Raw genomic sequence first — 17,083 nt, forward strand, 5'->3', positions numbered from 1 at the left:
TTCAAACAATAAAATGCTAGGTAGCCACAAACAATCACATTTTCAAAGACTAAGAAATGACTTGGTATAATATTCCTGACATAATGTTACATGACAAGAGGGCAGGATACAAAGTACTCTGTATACTACAATCCCAAGTTTATAAATTATCTATACAGCAGACACAGGGTTCATTGCCATGAGCTGATACATACAAGAGGCTGGAAAAGCCAAGCACTCATTTTGCTAATATTGGCAGATTGGAATTGGCCACATTACATTGTCTGGTCCATGAGACATAAGTAGACATATTCTAGGGGTTGTGCAAGGTGGAAGCCTCATAGAAAGTTTATGCTTTCCTTATGAAAGGGACAGATGAAGCTGGTTTTCCTTCAACAGACATTCAATAGAGCTATAGCAACCATTTTGCAAATGTGAGGGAGAGGCCAAGGAATTGCTAAGATGTTGACCTTGGCACTGTGAAATTGCTGAGCCAAAGCTACCACCTCCCTATTTCTGTTATTTAGTGAAAAAAAAATACACCCCTAATTTTGGGGGCCACTATGTCTGGATTTTTCTGTCATGTGCATCTGAATGCTATCTTGACATAATATACCTGCCACATAGCAACTTTAAAATGTTAATAATGATTATTTTTCAGTGGTCAAATTATGGTTGGTTTTTAGTTTACTCTTTATAGTTAAAAATTGTAATAGTATATATCAGGAAAAAATTAGAACTCACATATCAGACATATGGCACGGTGTAACTTTTAGAAAGACATATACAGTTGACTCTTGCAATGTGGGAGTGAGGAGTGCTGAAATTCCGAGTAGAACTTGTGACTCCCCCAGAACTTAGCTACTAATAGCCTACTACTATTAACAGGAAGCTTACTGATAACATAAACAGTCAATTAACACATTTTATATGTTACATGTGTATATACTGTATTCTTAGAATGAAGTAAGCTAGAGAAAAGAAACTGTTAAGAAAATCATAAGGAAAATACACTTATAGTGCCGTATGGTATTTATCAGAAAAAAAAAAAAAAATCCACAAGTTCAAACCTGCGAGTTCAAACTCATGTTGTTCTGGCATGACAGTCCCAGGCTGGGAGTCAGAAGATAAGTCAGTGGCCCAGTTCTCTGACAGCCAGTTACAACCTTGACTATTGGCATAAGTTGAATTCTGTGCCCTCATACATAAATGAAAAGAGGGGCTCTTGAGTATGTGCTCCAGACCCCTTTGGCAATCTGGTGAAGCCAGTGAATTGCTTCTCAAAACAATGTGTATGTGTGTGTTTTAATAAATTTTATTTATTTATTTTGAGAGAGCAGAGCCTGTCATTGCAGCCCAGTGTAGGGCTTGAACCCACAAAGTGTGAGATCAAGACCTGAGCCGAAACCAAGAGTCAGACACTCAACCGACTGAGCCACCCAGCTCTCCCCACCCCAGCGCCCCCCTCACCCCCGGTCAAAACAATGTTTTTAATCACATAAAATACATTGGATTATAAAGGAAACCAATTATACTGAAGTAGTTTACTACAATATTAAAACACTAATTTGTGAATTAACAATACATATGCTTAACACATGACTAAAAAGCTCTAGCAGAGGGACTAATCACCACCATAATTCTGAGGCAGTGATGAGCCTGACACTGAAGATAACTGTGATGTGGCATGAAAGTAGCTGATTTCTACTGGGGCAAAGGTCTAATACGACTGGGCTCTGATGCCTACGTTCATAGCTGAAGGAAATGATACATCTCAGTGAGGTGTCAGTGAATATCTACGCAGTTCATGGTCTCCTGAATTCTTTAAGGACCCTTTGGAGGGTCTGTGAACCCCAGGCTAAGACCCTTCTATTAGGTGCTCTATTAGATGCTCTTCCAACTCTCAGTCTATGAGCCCATGAAAAATTAGGAGCTCTCACCTAAATTTCAATATTATCTACTGGTGAATGTTAACAGACTGTTTTTTTTTTTTTTTTTACAGTTATTTCTGAAAGAAGATAATCCAGGTGATTAGTCTGTATTGTATGTTTCTCTGATGAGGATCATTCTTTATGTTTAATGCAGCTAGGAAGCAAGTAAAAGGGAAATTTTTGAATATTGAAAAGGGAAAATGAAAAGACACAGTAAAGCATTCGAAAATAGTAAGACAAACAATGATGTACCCCACATCCTCGCAGTTTGTGCCGGGGGACTAGAGAATGGTTGCACGGCTCTGTCAGACAGGCATCGACAGATCAATCGAAGCCCTGGCTCTTCGGAAACATCCTCTTCCTAACTAGGCTTCTGCCTCTCTACACACCTTGTTTCATGTTATGTTCCCAATACAAACCTTTCTTAAACATACATATTCTTCCCAGTACCATTTCCCCTGCAAACAGAAGCTCCCGCACTCACTCCACCCCCATGCATAGTTAGAAGATGACAAGGGTACCATCATTTGCTTAAAAATAGTTGGCTACACAGTATCTTGCCTTTATCGTTGTTCCAAACAACAGACAATCCATGCGTCTCACAATCTTCAACCAGTTCTTGCTACCAATGAGTGAAAACCCTTCCTGAAACAAAATAATTAAGCACAATTAGCCGTAAGAAGCAAAAAGGGACATGGAGAATAGCTATGGTGCAGCTGCTTCCTATTGGAAAGTTGTAGACTGATTCTTAGATTAAGCAGAGTAGAAATGACTCAACATCACCCGTTGCCAAGGATGACCATTCCAGTAAGTCCTAAGGCTCTTCCTGCCTGATCAACAGTAACAGTCTCAGCTTTGCTTAAACTTTTCATACTGAAAATCAATAAAATATTAAAGATAGTTAATGTCCATAGTCATATTTGCTATAAAATACATTTCTAGGATTTGCCAATATGTTGGTAATTCGATACATCCTTGTAAGTAAAGGATTTCCATTATAAGAATTTATTAACTTATCTGACACGCCTAACTACACAGAGTTCTCTTCATGAGAATCTCATTTTCCGATTCCTACAAATGGAAAAATCGAAGCAACTTGTTTTTGGATGCTGAATGTCTAGTTCTTCATTTCAATCTGAAAGAAGAAAAGGCAAAGAGGGCAGTAGAGGGCACACTAGTCTCAAAAGAGAGATGGCAGTTAGATCTTTATGGTAGAAAGATGAACTTTTTCTGCAGCTTATTAACAGCAAACAATTGATTATTTAACCATTATGGTCACTCAAAAGCTCCAATTATGTCAGTGGATTTCCTCAGTTAAGAAGCCTGTCAAGTTAGAATGTGTTAGGCTCCACTAATACTAATCCAGGGAACTGAAAATCTAGCAGTATACAAATCCTGCCTACACTGCCTGTCTACCTTGTAGTGTTAATCCACCAGAGCCAGGGAAGGCTGCTGGAAGAATCTGAGAAAACTCCTACTTTTAGAAAACAAAAGAAAATGTCCCTTATAAATAATGAACCCTCATAGAGTCTCTCTTCCTAAATCTGTATCTGGTGAAATCACAACTTCCAGAGAAATGGAGAGCCCGGGAAAACCGTGTGTTAATTCCTTGGCATTTTCATTTGAAAAAGAAAGAAAAACCATGCTGATTCTAAGAGTTTCATCATTAGTTAGTAGCTTTTGTTTTTTTAGTGAAAAAAGGCAAACCATCTGTGATTTCTTAAAACTCAGAATTAGCAAAAAGAAATGTGTTCACTATCAGATCCTAAACATGTAGATACTGTAGTGTAAAACAGCAGTATACGAAGACCCTGGCACTCACACACATTGTTGGTGGAAAGTGCAAACTGGTACAACTCTTATGGAGGATGATTTGGCAATATCAGGATTACCAACACAGTACTCTCTAACCTAGCAACTCCAATCCCGGGAATTCATTTCACAGATCAATCTGCACACATGGGAAGTGATGCATGGACAAGGTTAAGCATTTCTGCATTTCTAACAGTAAAAGACTGGAAGCAATTCAAGTATACATCAACAGTGGGCTGGTTCAATATGGTACTCTACAACAGAATACTATACAACTGTACAAAAATAATGCTCTATATCAGTGCTGTTCAGTAGAAACATAATTTGAGCCACATATGTAATTTTACATTTTCTAATAGCCACATTTTATAAGAAGTTGGTAAAATTTTAATATTTTAACTTAATATGTCAAAACGTGTCAACATGTAAACACTGTAAAACATTACGGCAGTGTAAAAAAAATGACACTAAGTCTCTGAAACCCAGTGTGTTTTACACTTAACACCACATCTTAATTTGGATACTGCATTTTTGATGGCTGAAGTGAAAGGTCATTCTACCAAAATAATGTTTAATGGGAAAATAATTTACACTGCTTCCATTTTAAAATCTAAATTTAAATTTAAATTCTGGTTTTCATTTCACATTTTGAGTGCTCAGGAGCCACTTACGGCCAGTCTGTTGCTGCCTTCTCAGACAGTGTAGTTCTACGATACGTACTAATCTCTAAGGTATACTGTTCAGCAAAAAGCAAGTGACAGAACGGTGTCCACAATATAGTACATTTTGATAAGAAAAGGAGGAAACATACAAAGTATATTCTTATTATTTGCTTATATTTACATTAAAAAGAAGCTGGAAGGATTAGTATAGACTAAGAAAAAAAGCTATCTGTACAGAGTGGGAGTAACCAGTGCAGATGGGGGCAGGGGTTGGAGTAAGATTTTTTACTCTATGTCTTTTTTTGAAAAAATATTTATATTTTGGGAAAGTGCAAGTGGTGGAGGGGCAGAGAGAATGGGACAGAGGCTCTGAAGCAGGTTCTGCGCTGACAGGCTGACAGCAGTGAGCCCGATATGGGGCTCAAACTCAAACTGTGAGTTCATGACCTTAAGCCGAAGTTGGGCGCTCAACTGACTGAGCCACCCAGGTGCCCCTACTCTATGTCTTTTTATATTGCTTTGTGTTTTGAACTACATAAGCCTGTTAAGCATTTATGTGGGAATATCTGTGAAAACAAGGACACCCATTCCAATACGGCAAAAACTCAAGGAAGAGGTAGAAGACCTAAAGAAATGATAAATCCATGGGAACTCTGTACGATTTTTATAACTTTTCTGTAAATCCCAAACTATTCTAGAATAAAAAGCTGATTAAAAAAAAAAAAAAAGAAAGAAATGAACAGCTCTTGGCCCTGCCCTGATCTCACCTGTTCCTGTCTCTAGTGCAGTTTGGGCTCTAAGGGACATCTTCACTGGACTGCTCCACAGATCTCTCCATGTAAGCTTGTCCAGCTGGATCTCGACAGTTGTCCTCCGCACACATTGCCATTCCTGCACGGCGTTGCCTTAGTAAATGGCATCATACACACCTGCCTGTCACCCAAACGATCACTGGGCATCATGCTTGACTCCTCCTTTCCTCACTCCTCCCTCAACACCAAGAAGTCCTCAAGTCTCCGAGATCCTACCCCCAAACAGCTTCCTCACCCACCATTCTCCCCACGTACACTGCCACTGCTGCAGCAGGCCACCACCAGTTGTCCCCAGAATAGCCACACGATCCTTGGATCTGGTCCCCAGATCCCCTGGTCCCCTAGAAATTAGGTCCAGGCCTAGTTTCTCCATCTATTTGTGCTACTGCCAGAATAGTACTTTGTAAAACAAGCATCAGATGAAGTCATTCCCTTTCGATGCCACTGCCTCATCATCCCCTCCCTCACCGCCTGCAAGAAGCACCTGCCAGATAGAGTTCAAATTCCTCAGTGCATGTAAATTTCTAACATTTGGCTTCTGCCTTTCATGTGTGATTATTTGCTTCAATTCTCATCTAAACGCTGTACCGGAGCCCATACAAAGCTCCCTGAAGTTCTGCAAATGCACCATGCTCCTCACACCTGGATTTTGTTGTACAGCTCTCTTCTGAAATGGCTTCCTTTTTCATTGATTTTTGAAAACGCAGCTTTATCTCCACAATTCCCCGAGACTAAGTTGGCTGACCTCAGAATTCTGTGCTCTCAAAGGATCTTGTACTTACCTCGTAAGTGGTTACATTTCATAGACTGAGGAGGAATCTCTGAGCAGGCAAGGCAGGTTCTAGAATGTGTCTCATTACCCCCTTGAGATCCCAGCAACTAGCACAATGTTTAGCAAATGCTACTGGATCCACCCCAGTGGCTGCTCCACTTAGGCCTCTGTGCAGTGGCCATGTGGGGAAAAGTGGTGTCTCCTCCCTGACAGTGTCTCTCATTCGAGCCATGTTAGAGCCCTTCATAAAACCTGTCCAAACCGTTTGCCTTAGAACTTTGTATATGTCTTCTCTCTGCCTCTCCCCCTGATGTTTTTTCTAATTAACCTCCAATCATTATTCATTTCATCCCTAACCTCACTTGGGTCATGCTGTTAAGACTTTCTCATAGCACACACAGCACTGATCACAGTTGGTGTGTCTGTAGTGATTATTTGCTTTATGTCTATTTTTTCCCTCATTGTAAGCCCCATGCAGGCAGGGGCTATATTTGTTTTTTGCTCACTACTGGATATATACCACCCATAATAGTGTTTGACACTGGAAGATGCTTCAGTGAGTTTTCAGTGAATGAAAGAATGAAGCTCTTTCTTAAAATTAACAGAATATTTCATGCCAGTATTTCTTGGGAACAATGAAGCCCATACATTTATTACCTGTCCAATGATGCAGAACATCTTACTTTTATTTGACTCATACCAATCTTGTTGAAGATTCAAAAAGTGCTTTTTCATCCTAATGTTTTGGGCTTTAATAAAGAAGCCTGTGTACCTAACCACTTGCCATTCATATATTCCTAGATTTTAATAATGCATCTCCCTGTCTCTGAAAATCCACCTCTTTGAATCTCCTTTAAGGCTTATCCATCTGATAAATTCAGTTTAGCTCAACTGATAGCTCCTGTATGCAGCCTCTCCTGACTTTCTCAGATAGTTAAGTAAACCTGCTCTGTGCACCTACAGCACACTGTACCAGCTGCTACTAAAGACTCACCATCACTGAACTCTACTACGGCTGACTACTGTGCTATAGGTTAAAAAGACACAGAAGCTGCCTAAGGGCAGGGGAGAATGCATCAGAATCACCCAGGGAGCTGCTCCTCCTGGTGCTCAGGATACTGTTCCATCACCTGGTCAAAAACCACTGCCATAAGAAGCCACTGCTACCTGATGAGAGTCTGCCATATCCCTTTGAAGTGCTGGGTGGTGGAAAATGGTTAGGAATTAATAGCATAGGGTAAGAGGGGGAGAAAAAGAGGAGTACTCTAGGAAATGCAAAATTTACCACCGACGAAAGAATAGAGCCAAAACTAAGAAGTCATGTCTAAGATAGAGGCATGCAGAAGCTAAAGGGAATAAGACTTTCAAATAGAGAATGATCGACAGTGTCAGGTGATGCACAGGGATGGAGTGAAAATAAGGGCTATGAAGTCTGCACTGAATTCAGCAGGTGGGACTAGATGCTACTAGGTCTGTGTATGTGTCACTCTACCTCACTCTCCTTCTAGATCCCACTTTATTGCAAACTCCATGAGACCAAGAATTGTTTCATTCATCTCTGTATCTTGCGTGTCTATTGAATTAAAAAAGGAGTGCCAATCTCTGGCCCCCTCACCCCCGCCATGTCCTCTGATCATCCTGTAGCCTATTCCCTCCTGCTGTCCAGCTCCAGCACAGTCTCTCTGCAGTGACACAAAGCCACATGATTCCAAGGGGCACCATACCACACTTTTGTATATATAAACAGAACCACAAACTTTGATTTTCAAGTATTATAAATTACAAAGTTCATTTCTAGATTTTAGTTATCCACCTTCTCCTTGGCCCCCATTACCATAAATAATTAACAGTTACCAGAAAGGAAGCCAATCAAAAGAAAGTAAAAAGGAACTAATTAATGGAGAGGTCAGAGGTAGACAATGTGATATCCAAGAATGATGGCGGTGGGGGGGGGGGGAGGGTGGGAACCTACACCTTCACCCTGACTAAACTGTTTCCCTTGCTGTTGATTCTATTACTGAACTAGTTTCGTTAGTGGTTCAGACTCCTCTCAGGTCTGAGCAGGCAAGCCATGAGGGCATCATGGGGGTCGTCGCATTTAGCTAAGTAAATTAGCTTTCAAACCATGCCAGATATGATCATAAGTGCTGTGAAGGAACAGCATTTTACTTTTATGGAAGTAACAATTAAAAAATGCTCACACCTGCTACAAATACTCTGACTCAGAGGAAAACAGCAGAGGAGAATATGGTTACAAAAATAACTTGATGACTAACCATTAGACAACCTACCTAGTCCTCAACCCCAGAACACCCAAAGGGCTTCTTGATGAATGTGAGGTGTTTAAGTGCCAGGTGATGTATTTAAAAACTAGATCCTGTCTTAAATTTCAGAGTTGTGTTTCTGACTCACTTTGCCTGGAGCTCAAGGTCTGTGAGGTTCAAGTTACATTGAAGATAGGAAAAAAATATCCATGATACAAGAGCCGCTACAAAATATGAAGATGACAATGTGCACAGAGAAGAAAGCAAGAAAAAGAACTGGGATCTTTAAAAATTAATTTTTCGGGGGGCGCCTGGGTGTCTCAGTCGGTTAAGCATCCGACTTCAGCTCAGGTCACGATCTCGCAGTCTGCGGGTTCGAGCCCCGCGTCGGGCTCTGGGCTGATGGCTCAGAGCCTGGAGCCTGCTTCCGATTCTATGTCTCCCTCTCTCTCTGCCCCTCCCCCGTTCATGCTCTGTCTCTCTCTGTCTCAAAAATAAATAAACGTTAAAAAAATTTTTTTTTTAAAAATTAATTTTTCGGGACGCCTGGGTGGCTCAGTCGGTTAAGCATCTGACTTTGGCTCAGGTCATGATCTCACGGTCTGTGAGTTCGAGCCCCGCGTCAGGCTCTGTGCTGACAGCTCAGAGCCTGGGGCCTGCTTCGGATTCTGTGTCTCCCTCTCTCTCTGCCCCTCCCTTGCTCATGCTCTGCCTCTCTCTCAAAAATAAATAAAAACATTAAAAAATTTTTTTAAATAAAAATTAATTTTTCAATAATCATAACCAATTACTTATTAAGCTAATAAAAGGGAAAAGATAAAAAACATCTGGTTTGAGGATTACAATTTTAAATTATTTTTTAATTTGGGGCACCTGGGAGGCTCAGTCAGTTAAGCATCTGACTTCAGCTCAGGTCATGATCTCCCAGTCCATGAGTTCGAGCCTGCTGACAGCTCAGAGCCTGGAGCCTGCTTCAGAGTCTGCGTCTCCCTCTCTCTCTGCCCCTCGCCCCACTCGCGCTCTGTCTCTCTCTCTCAAAAATAAACAAACATTAAAGAATAATTTTTAATTCAAGTATAATTAACATACCATGTTACATGGGTTTCAGGTATACAATATGATTCAACAATTCTGTACATTACTCAGCGACTATCAAGATGAGTGTACTCTTAATCCTCTTCAACTATTTGCATCCCCCCACCTCCCCGTTGGCAGCCATCTGCTTGTTCTCCGTATTTAACAGTCTGTGTTTTTGTCTTTTCTTTCTTTGTTCATTAGTTTGTTTCTTAAATTTCACATGAGTGAAATCATTTGGTTTTTGTCTTTGTCTTATTTCACTTAGCATAATACTCTGCGGGTCCATCCATGTTGTTGCAAATAGGAAGATCTCATTCTTTTATGTGGCTGAGAAATATACCATTGTGTATATATATACCACTTCTTTATCCACTCACTTATTGATGGACACTTGGGCTGCTTCCATAACTTGGCTATTGTAAAGCCACAATAAACATAGGGGTGCACATATCCCTTCAAATTACTGTTTTCATATTCTTTGGGTAAATACCCAGTAGAGGAATTACTGGGTCTTATATTAATTTTTAATTTTTTAAGAAATCTCCATACTATTTTTCACAGTGGCTGCACCAGTTTGTATTCCCACCAACACTGAACCAGGGTTCCTTTTTGTCCATATCCTTTTTTGTTTTTCTTTTGTTTTTGATTTTAGCTATTCTGATAGGTGTGCGGTGATACTTCACTGTAGTTTTGATTTGCATTTCCCTAATGATGAGTAATGCTGAGCATCTTTTCATGTGTCTGTTGGCCATCTGTGTCTTCTTTGGAAAAATGTCTGTTCTTGCCTTCTACCCATTTTTAAATTGGATTATTTGGGGGGGGTTGGTATTGAGCTGTACACGTTCCTTATACATTTTGGATTCTGACCTCTTATCAGATATGTCTTTGCAAATATCTTCTCCTATTCCATAGGTTGCCTTTTAGTTTTGTTGACTGTTTTCTTTGCTGTGCAGAAGCTTTTTGTTTTGATGTAGTCCCAATAGTTTCATTTTGCTTTTGTTTCTCTGGCCAAAGGAGGCACATGCAGAAAAATGTTGTTATGGCCAATGTCAGATAAATTATTGCCTTTTCTCTCTTCTAGGATTTTTATGGTTTCAGGTCTCTCATTTAGGTCTTTAATCCATTTTGAGTTTATTTTTCTGTATGGTATAAGAAAGTGGTCCAGTTACACTCTTTTGCATGTAGCTGTGTAGTTTTCCCAGCACCATTTATTGAAGCTGATTTTTTTCCCAATGCATATTCTTGCCTCCTTTGTCCTAGATTAACTGACCATAAAAGCGTGGGTTTATTTTTGAGCTTTCTATCCTGTTCCAATGATCTATGTGTCTATTTTTGTGCCAGTACTATACTATTTTGATTACTATAGCTTTGTACTGTACCATGAAATCTGGAATTGTGATACCTCCAGCTTTGTCCTTGTTCAAGATTGCTTTGGTTATTCAAGGCCTTTTGTGGTTCCATACAAATTAGGATTACTTCCTAGTTACGTGAAAAATGCTGTTGGTATTTTGATAGAGATTGCATTAAATCTGTAGATTGCTTTGACATTTTAACAGTATTTGTTCTCCGAATCCATGAGCATGGAATGTCTTCCCATTTGTCTGTGTCATCTTCAGTATCTTTCATCAATGTTTTATAGTTTTCAGAGTACAAGTCTTTCACCTCCTTGGTTAAAGTTTATTCCTGGGTAGTTTATTATTTTTGGTGCAATTATAAATGAGATTGTTTTCTTAGTTTCTCTTTCTGCTGTTTCATTATTAGTGTCTAGAAATACAATGGATTTATGTATATTAATTTTGTATCCTGCATCCTTACTGAGTTCATTTATCAGTTCTAGTAGGTTTTTTGGAGGAGTCTTTAGGGTTATCTATATATATATATATAGTGTCATGTCATCTGCAAATAGTGATAAATTTACTTCATCCTTACCCATGTGGATGCTTTTTATTGCTTTTTCTTGTCTGACTGCTGTGGCTAGGACTTCCAGTACTATGTTGAATAAAAATATTGACAGTGGGCATCCTTGTCTTCTTGTTCCTAACCTTAGGGGCAAAGCTCTCAGTTTTTCACCATTGAGTATGATGTTAATTGTGGGTTTTTCATAGACGGCCTTTATTATGTGGAGGTATGTTCCCTCTAAACCTACTTTGTTGAGAGCTTTTATCATGAATGGATGTTGTACTTTGTCAAATGCTTTTTCTGAATCTGCTGAAACGATCATATGGCTTTTATCCTCTTATTAATATGATGTATCATGTTGATTGATTTGTGAATACTGAACCACTCTTGCATCCTGGGAATAAATCCCACTTGACTGCAGCAAATAATTTTTTTTTAATGTACTATTGGGTTCAGTTTCCTAATATTTTGTTGAGGATTTTTGCATCCATGTTCATCAGAGATATTGGCCTGTACTTCATTTTCAGCAGTGTCTTTATCTGGTTTTGGTATCAGGGTAATGCTGGCCTCACAGAATGGCCTTTGTCTTATATTTTTTGGAATAGTTTGAGAAGAATAGGTATTATCTCCTCTTTAAATGTTTGGTAGAATTCACCTGTGAAGCCATCTGGTCTTGGACTTTGGTCTGTTGGGAGTTTTTGGTTACTGATTCAATTTCATTGCTGGTAATTGGTGTGTTCAAATTTTCTATTCCTTCCTGATTCAATTTTGGAAGGTTATATGTTTCTAGGTATTTATCCATTTCTTCTAGGCTGTCCAATCTGTTGACATATAATTTCTCATAATATTCTCATAATCCTTTGTATTTCTGTGGTGTTAGTTGTTATTTCTTCTCATTCCTTTCTGATATTGAGTCCTCTTTTTCTTTTTAATGACTGACTAAAGGTTTATCAATTTCGTTGCTTTTTCAAAGAATCAGCTCCTGGTCTACTGTTCCTACTTTTTGTCTACTCTTTTTTTATTTCCTTCCTTCTACTGGTTTTGGGTTTTGTTTTTTCTAGCTTCTTTAGGTGTAAGGTTAGGTTATTAAAGATTTTTCTTGCTTTTTGAGGTAGGCCTATATTGCTATAAACTTCCCTCTTAGAACCACTTTTACTGCATCCCAAAGATTTTGGACCATTGTGTTTTAATTTTCACTTGTCTCCATGTACTTTTTGATTTCCTCTTTGATTTCTTGGTTGACCCATTTATTATTTTATAGCATGTTACTTAACCCCACTGTATTTATGTTCTTTCATATTTTTTTCTTGTGGTTTATTTCTAGTTTCATAGTGTTGTGGTTAGAAAAGATGCATAATATGACTTCAATCTTTTTGAATTTGTTGAGTCTTGTTTTGTGGCCTAATAGTTAATTTATTCTGGAGAATTCTCCACATGCACTTGAAAAGAATGTGTATTCCACTGTTTTAGGACAGAATATTCTAAATATATCTTAGAACTATCTGGTCCAATGTGTCATTCAAAACCACCATTCCCTTGTTGATTTTCTATTTGGATGATCTGTCCATTGATGTGAGGTGTTAGTGTCTCTTACCATTACTGTATTACTATTGATTGCTTCCTTTATGTTTATGTATGTGGCTTTTTCCCATGTTGGGTGCATAATTGTTTACAATTACTATATCATGTTGAATTGTTCCCTTTATGATTATGCAGTGTCCTTGTCTCTTATTACAGTCCTTATTTTAAAGTCTATTTTGTCTGATATAAGTACTGCTACCCTGGTTTCTCTTCGCTTACATTTGCATGATAAATGCCTTTCTATCACTTCACTTTCAGTCTGCAAGTGTATTTTAGGTCTCAAATGAGTCTGTTGTAGGTAGCATATAGATGGATCTTCCTTTTTTATCTATTCCGTTACACTGTATCTTTTGATTGGAGCATTTAGTCCATTTAAACTCAAAGTAATTATTGATAGGGGTACCTGGGTGGCTCAGTTGGTTAAATGTCCAACTTAGGCTCAGGTTATGAACTCATGGCTAGTGAGTTTGAGGCCCCACATCGGGTTCTGTGCTGACAGCCTGGAGCCTGCTTCAGATTCTATCTCCATCTCTCTCTGCCCCTCCCTTACTCACACTCTCTCTCTCTCAAAAATAAACATTAAAAAATTAAATCAAAGTAATTATTAATACATACATACTTATTGCCATTTTGTTATTTGTTCTGTAGTTGTTTTGTAATTTTTCTCTACTCCTTTCTTCTCTTGTTCTCTTTCACAGTTTTGCTGCCTTTCTTTAGTGATATATGTAGATTCCTTTCTAATTTTTGCCTGCTATTGGTTTTCGATTTGTGTTTACCATTAGGTTTACATCTTACGCAAACAGGAGTCTATATTAAGTTGATGGTTGCTTAAGTTTGAACCCACTCTAAAAGTCTTAAATTTTTACTCCTCTTCCTACTGCCTCCACATTTTAGGTATATCGTGTCATACTTCATGTCCTTTTATTTTGTGAATCCCCTAATTTTTCTTGACATATTTAATTTTCTCGTTTTGTGCTTCCTACCTTTCTGACTACTAATTATGGTCTTTCCTTTCCACTCAAAGAATCCCTTTTAACATATCTTGTAAGACTGGTTTAGTGGTGATGAATTCCTTCAATTTTGTTTGGGAAACTCTTGATCTCTCCTAGTCTAAAAGATAGCCTTGCTGGATAGATTCTTCGTTGCAGGATTTTTTTTTTTTCTTTCTTTCAGTACTTTGAATAGATCATGCCACTCCCTTCTGGCCTGCAAAGTTTCTGTTGAAAAATCAGCTGATAGTCTTATGGGGCTTCCCTCGTATGTAACTGTTATCTTTTGCTGCTTTTAAAATTCTCTCTTTATCATTACTTTTTGCCATTTTAATTACTATGTGTCTTGTTGTGGACCTCTTTGGGTTGATTTTGTTAGGGTATCTCTGTTTCTCCTGGATCTGGATATCGGTTTCCTTCCCCAGACTTGAGAAATTTTCTTCAAATAAATTTTCTGCTCCATTTTCTCTCTTCTCCTTCTGGGATCCCTATAATAAGAATGTTATTATGCTTGATGGTGTCAGAGTTCCCTTAATATATTCTCATTTTTTATTACCCTTTTTTCTTTCTCTTGTTCAACTTGATTGCTTTCCATTACTGTGTCCTCCAGATTGCAGATCTGTTCTGCTTCCTCTAGTCTACTATTTATTCCATCTAGTGTAGTTTTAATTTCAGTTACTGCGTTCTGCATCTGATTCTTTGTTATGTTTTCTGTTTTTTTGTTGAGGGTCTCATTGAGGTCTTCCACTCTTTTCTTAAGTCCATTGAGTATCTTTATGACCATTACTTTAAATTCTCTATCAAGCAAACTACTTATCTCCATTTTGTTTAACACTCTTGCTGTGATTTAAAAAAAATTTTCTTTAATGTTCATTTATTTCTGAGAGACAGAGAGAAACAGAGCATGAGCAGGGAAGGACAGAGAGGGAGGGAGACACAGAATCCAAAGCAGGCTCCAGGCTCTGAGCTGTCAGCACAAAGCCCAATGCGGGACTCGAACTCACAAACTGCAAGATCATGACCTGAGCTGAAGTCAGACGCTTAACCAACTGAGCCACCCAGGTGCCCCAATCTCTTGCTGTGATTTTTGTCCTGTTCTTTCATTTGGGACATATTTCTCTGCCTCCTCATTTTGCCTAACTCTGTGTCTGTTTCTATGTGTTAGGAAAGTCAGCTATGTCTTCAGCTCTTGAAAGTAGTGGCATTGGGGGCCTGGCTGGCTTAGCTGGTGAAGCATGTGACTCTTGACCTCAGGGTTGTGAATTTAAGCTCCATACTGAGTGTGGAACTACTTAAAAATAAAATCTTAAAAAAAGAAGTAAGTAGTAGCTTTATGAAGAAGTCCTGTAGTGCCCTGCAGTGCAATGTTCCTTGTTCACCAGAAACTGGCACTGTAGGGGTGTCTCCTATATGTGTTGCATGTGTGTCCTACTGTTGTGGCTAAGCCACTTTTGCTTTTAGTCCAGTTGTCTTCAGTGGCTCTCTCTGCCTGTGTGGGGAGGGTTTGATCCCTGTGTTGTCAGTGGGCCAGTATGGGAGCACCTGGGGCTTGAGTTGGATCAGACCAGGCATCTTTCAGAGCTGTGGTCAAGTGAACTTCAGGCCACTCTTCCTGTGTTGTGCCCCAGGAAGCTTTCATTGATGGGCAGGTCCTATGGTCAGACCAGATGTCTTCCCAGCACACTGCTGGGGCTATGAACTGGTATATGTGGTTATCTTCCTCTCTCTCCAGGGTAGGCGTCATTTTGGAGTGGTACTGGCCCTGTCAGGGCTGCTTATACTCTGCTCCACTTGTGGCACCACTTTGAACTTCTGCTGAGGGTGGGTTGGAGGCCCACAAAACATGGGGACAGGGTACACAGTCTTAGCAAAGTTTGAGCAGGTGGGCTATGAGAGGGGACCTGTAGCTGCTTTGAAGAACTGCTGAGGATGGGTTGGGGGGGGGGCAGGCCTGCAGAAGAGCAAGGGGAGAGGGCATGCTATTAACAAACTATGTGGAGAGTGTTCATGCTACACTGGTCCCTTCATGTGTCCATGTATCTAGGCTGGGGTGAATAGGAGGGAAATGGCACCATTAGCTTTTGCTCTTAGAAAAGTCTCCTAAACGTCTCTGTCCCTCCAACACGTTTTGAGATTGGTAAATAAACTTCCCTCCCATTTTACATCCCACCCAGGTGTTCTTCGAACTGCTGCTTCTATGCTATATTTCAGTGGAACTGTTTGTTGTGCTCTTTAAGGGTGAGGACTCAGTTTCCTAATGCCCTCTGAGTCTCCCAAGGTCCATCCTTGGGATTTTTTTTTTTTTTTCGGTGTCTTTAAAAAAATTTTTTTAAACAATTTTTTAATTTATTTATTTTGAGAGAGGCAGAAAGAGACAGAACAAGCAGGGAGGGGCAGAAAGAGACAGAGAATCCCAAGCAGGCTCCACACTGCCAGCAAGGAACCTGACACGGGACTTGAACTCACAAACTATGAGGTCATGACCTGAGCCTAAATCAAGAGTCAGATGCTCAACTGAATGAGCCACCAGGCACCCCTCGCTTATTTTTAAAGTTCTAGGTGTTAAGCTCCATTGACTGTCAGAACTCACAAAATTAAGCCCTTCTGGATTTCAAAGCCAAATGTTATGGAAATTCATCTTCTCAGCACAGGTCCCTATCTATGCCCAGGGTGCCTGGTGTGGGGTCTGCTCCTCTCCCCTCTCTGTGCCAACAGCATCCCTCCCTCCTGCAGATAGTCTCACAGGTTAGTTTGGTTCCCAACTGTGTCTCCACCCTTCCTATCCTTTATGATGTGGCCTCTCTTCTCTACATTTAGCTATGGAGAATCTATTCTGCCAGATTTTGGGTCATTTTCTGGGTTGTTTACACCAATGTGGGTGTTATCTAGGCATTTCCATGGGACAAGGTGAGCTTAGGACCCTCCTACCCTGCCCTACATCTACTCCTGTAAGTCCCTCTGTCTTCATTTGAGGAACCTCCATACTGTTTTCCATAATGCGTGCACCAATTTGCATTCCTTGATGATTAGATTTTTAACTTGCATTTGAATGTGGATGTTTCCCCTACATTCAGAAATATACAATATTGTGCCTAAAGAAGAAATAATTGTCTTATTTGGAAGGAACTACTCCACACTTAGCATGAAGATAAATAAACCATATCATGTCTCAGACTGAGACAGTTCAAATGAACATGCCCATTCTGTAACTTACTTTAGAGTTATATTTTTCCTGATTTATAAGAGCTATAAACAGTTTGCTTTCATACTGAAACACAGGCTGTTTGGAAGGCATATAGCAAATA

General features: G+C 39.5%; 1 protein-coding gene across 1 annotated transcript in view; it reads right to left on the reverse strand.

The window, feature by feature from the left end:
- REC114 (REC114 meiotic recombination protein) overlaps positions 1 to 17,083 on the reverse strand; it is a 107,025-nt gene that overhangs the window by 14,278 nt on the left and 75,664 nt on the right. Inside the window, exon 3 of the mRNA XM_045449142.1 lies at positions 2,472 to 2,555. Within this exon, the coding sequence (XP_045305098.1) occupies positions 2,472 to 2,555 (84 nt within the window). The remainder of the gene's footprint in view (positions 1 to 2,471; positions 2,556 to 17,083) is intronic.

Source organism: Leopardus geoffroyi, chromosome B3, assembly GCF_018350155.1.
Source record: "Leopardus geoffroyi isolate Oge1 chromosome B3, O.geoffroyi_Oge1_pat1.0, whole genome shotgun sequence".
Classification (NCBI taxonomy): Eukaryota; Metazoa; Chordata; class Mammalia; order Carnivora; family Felidae; genus Leopardus; species Leopardus geoffroyi.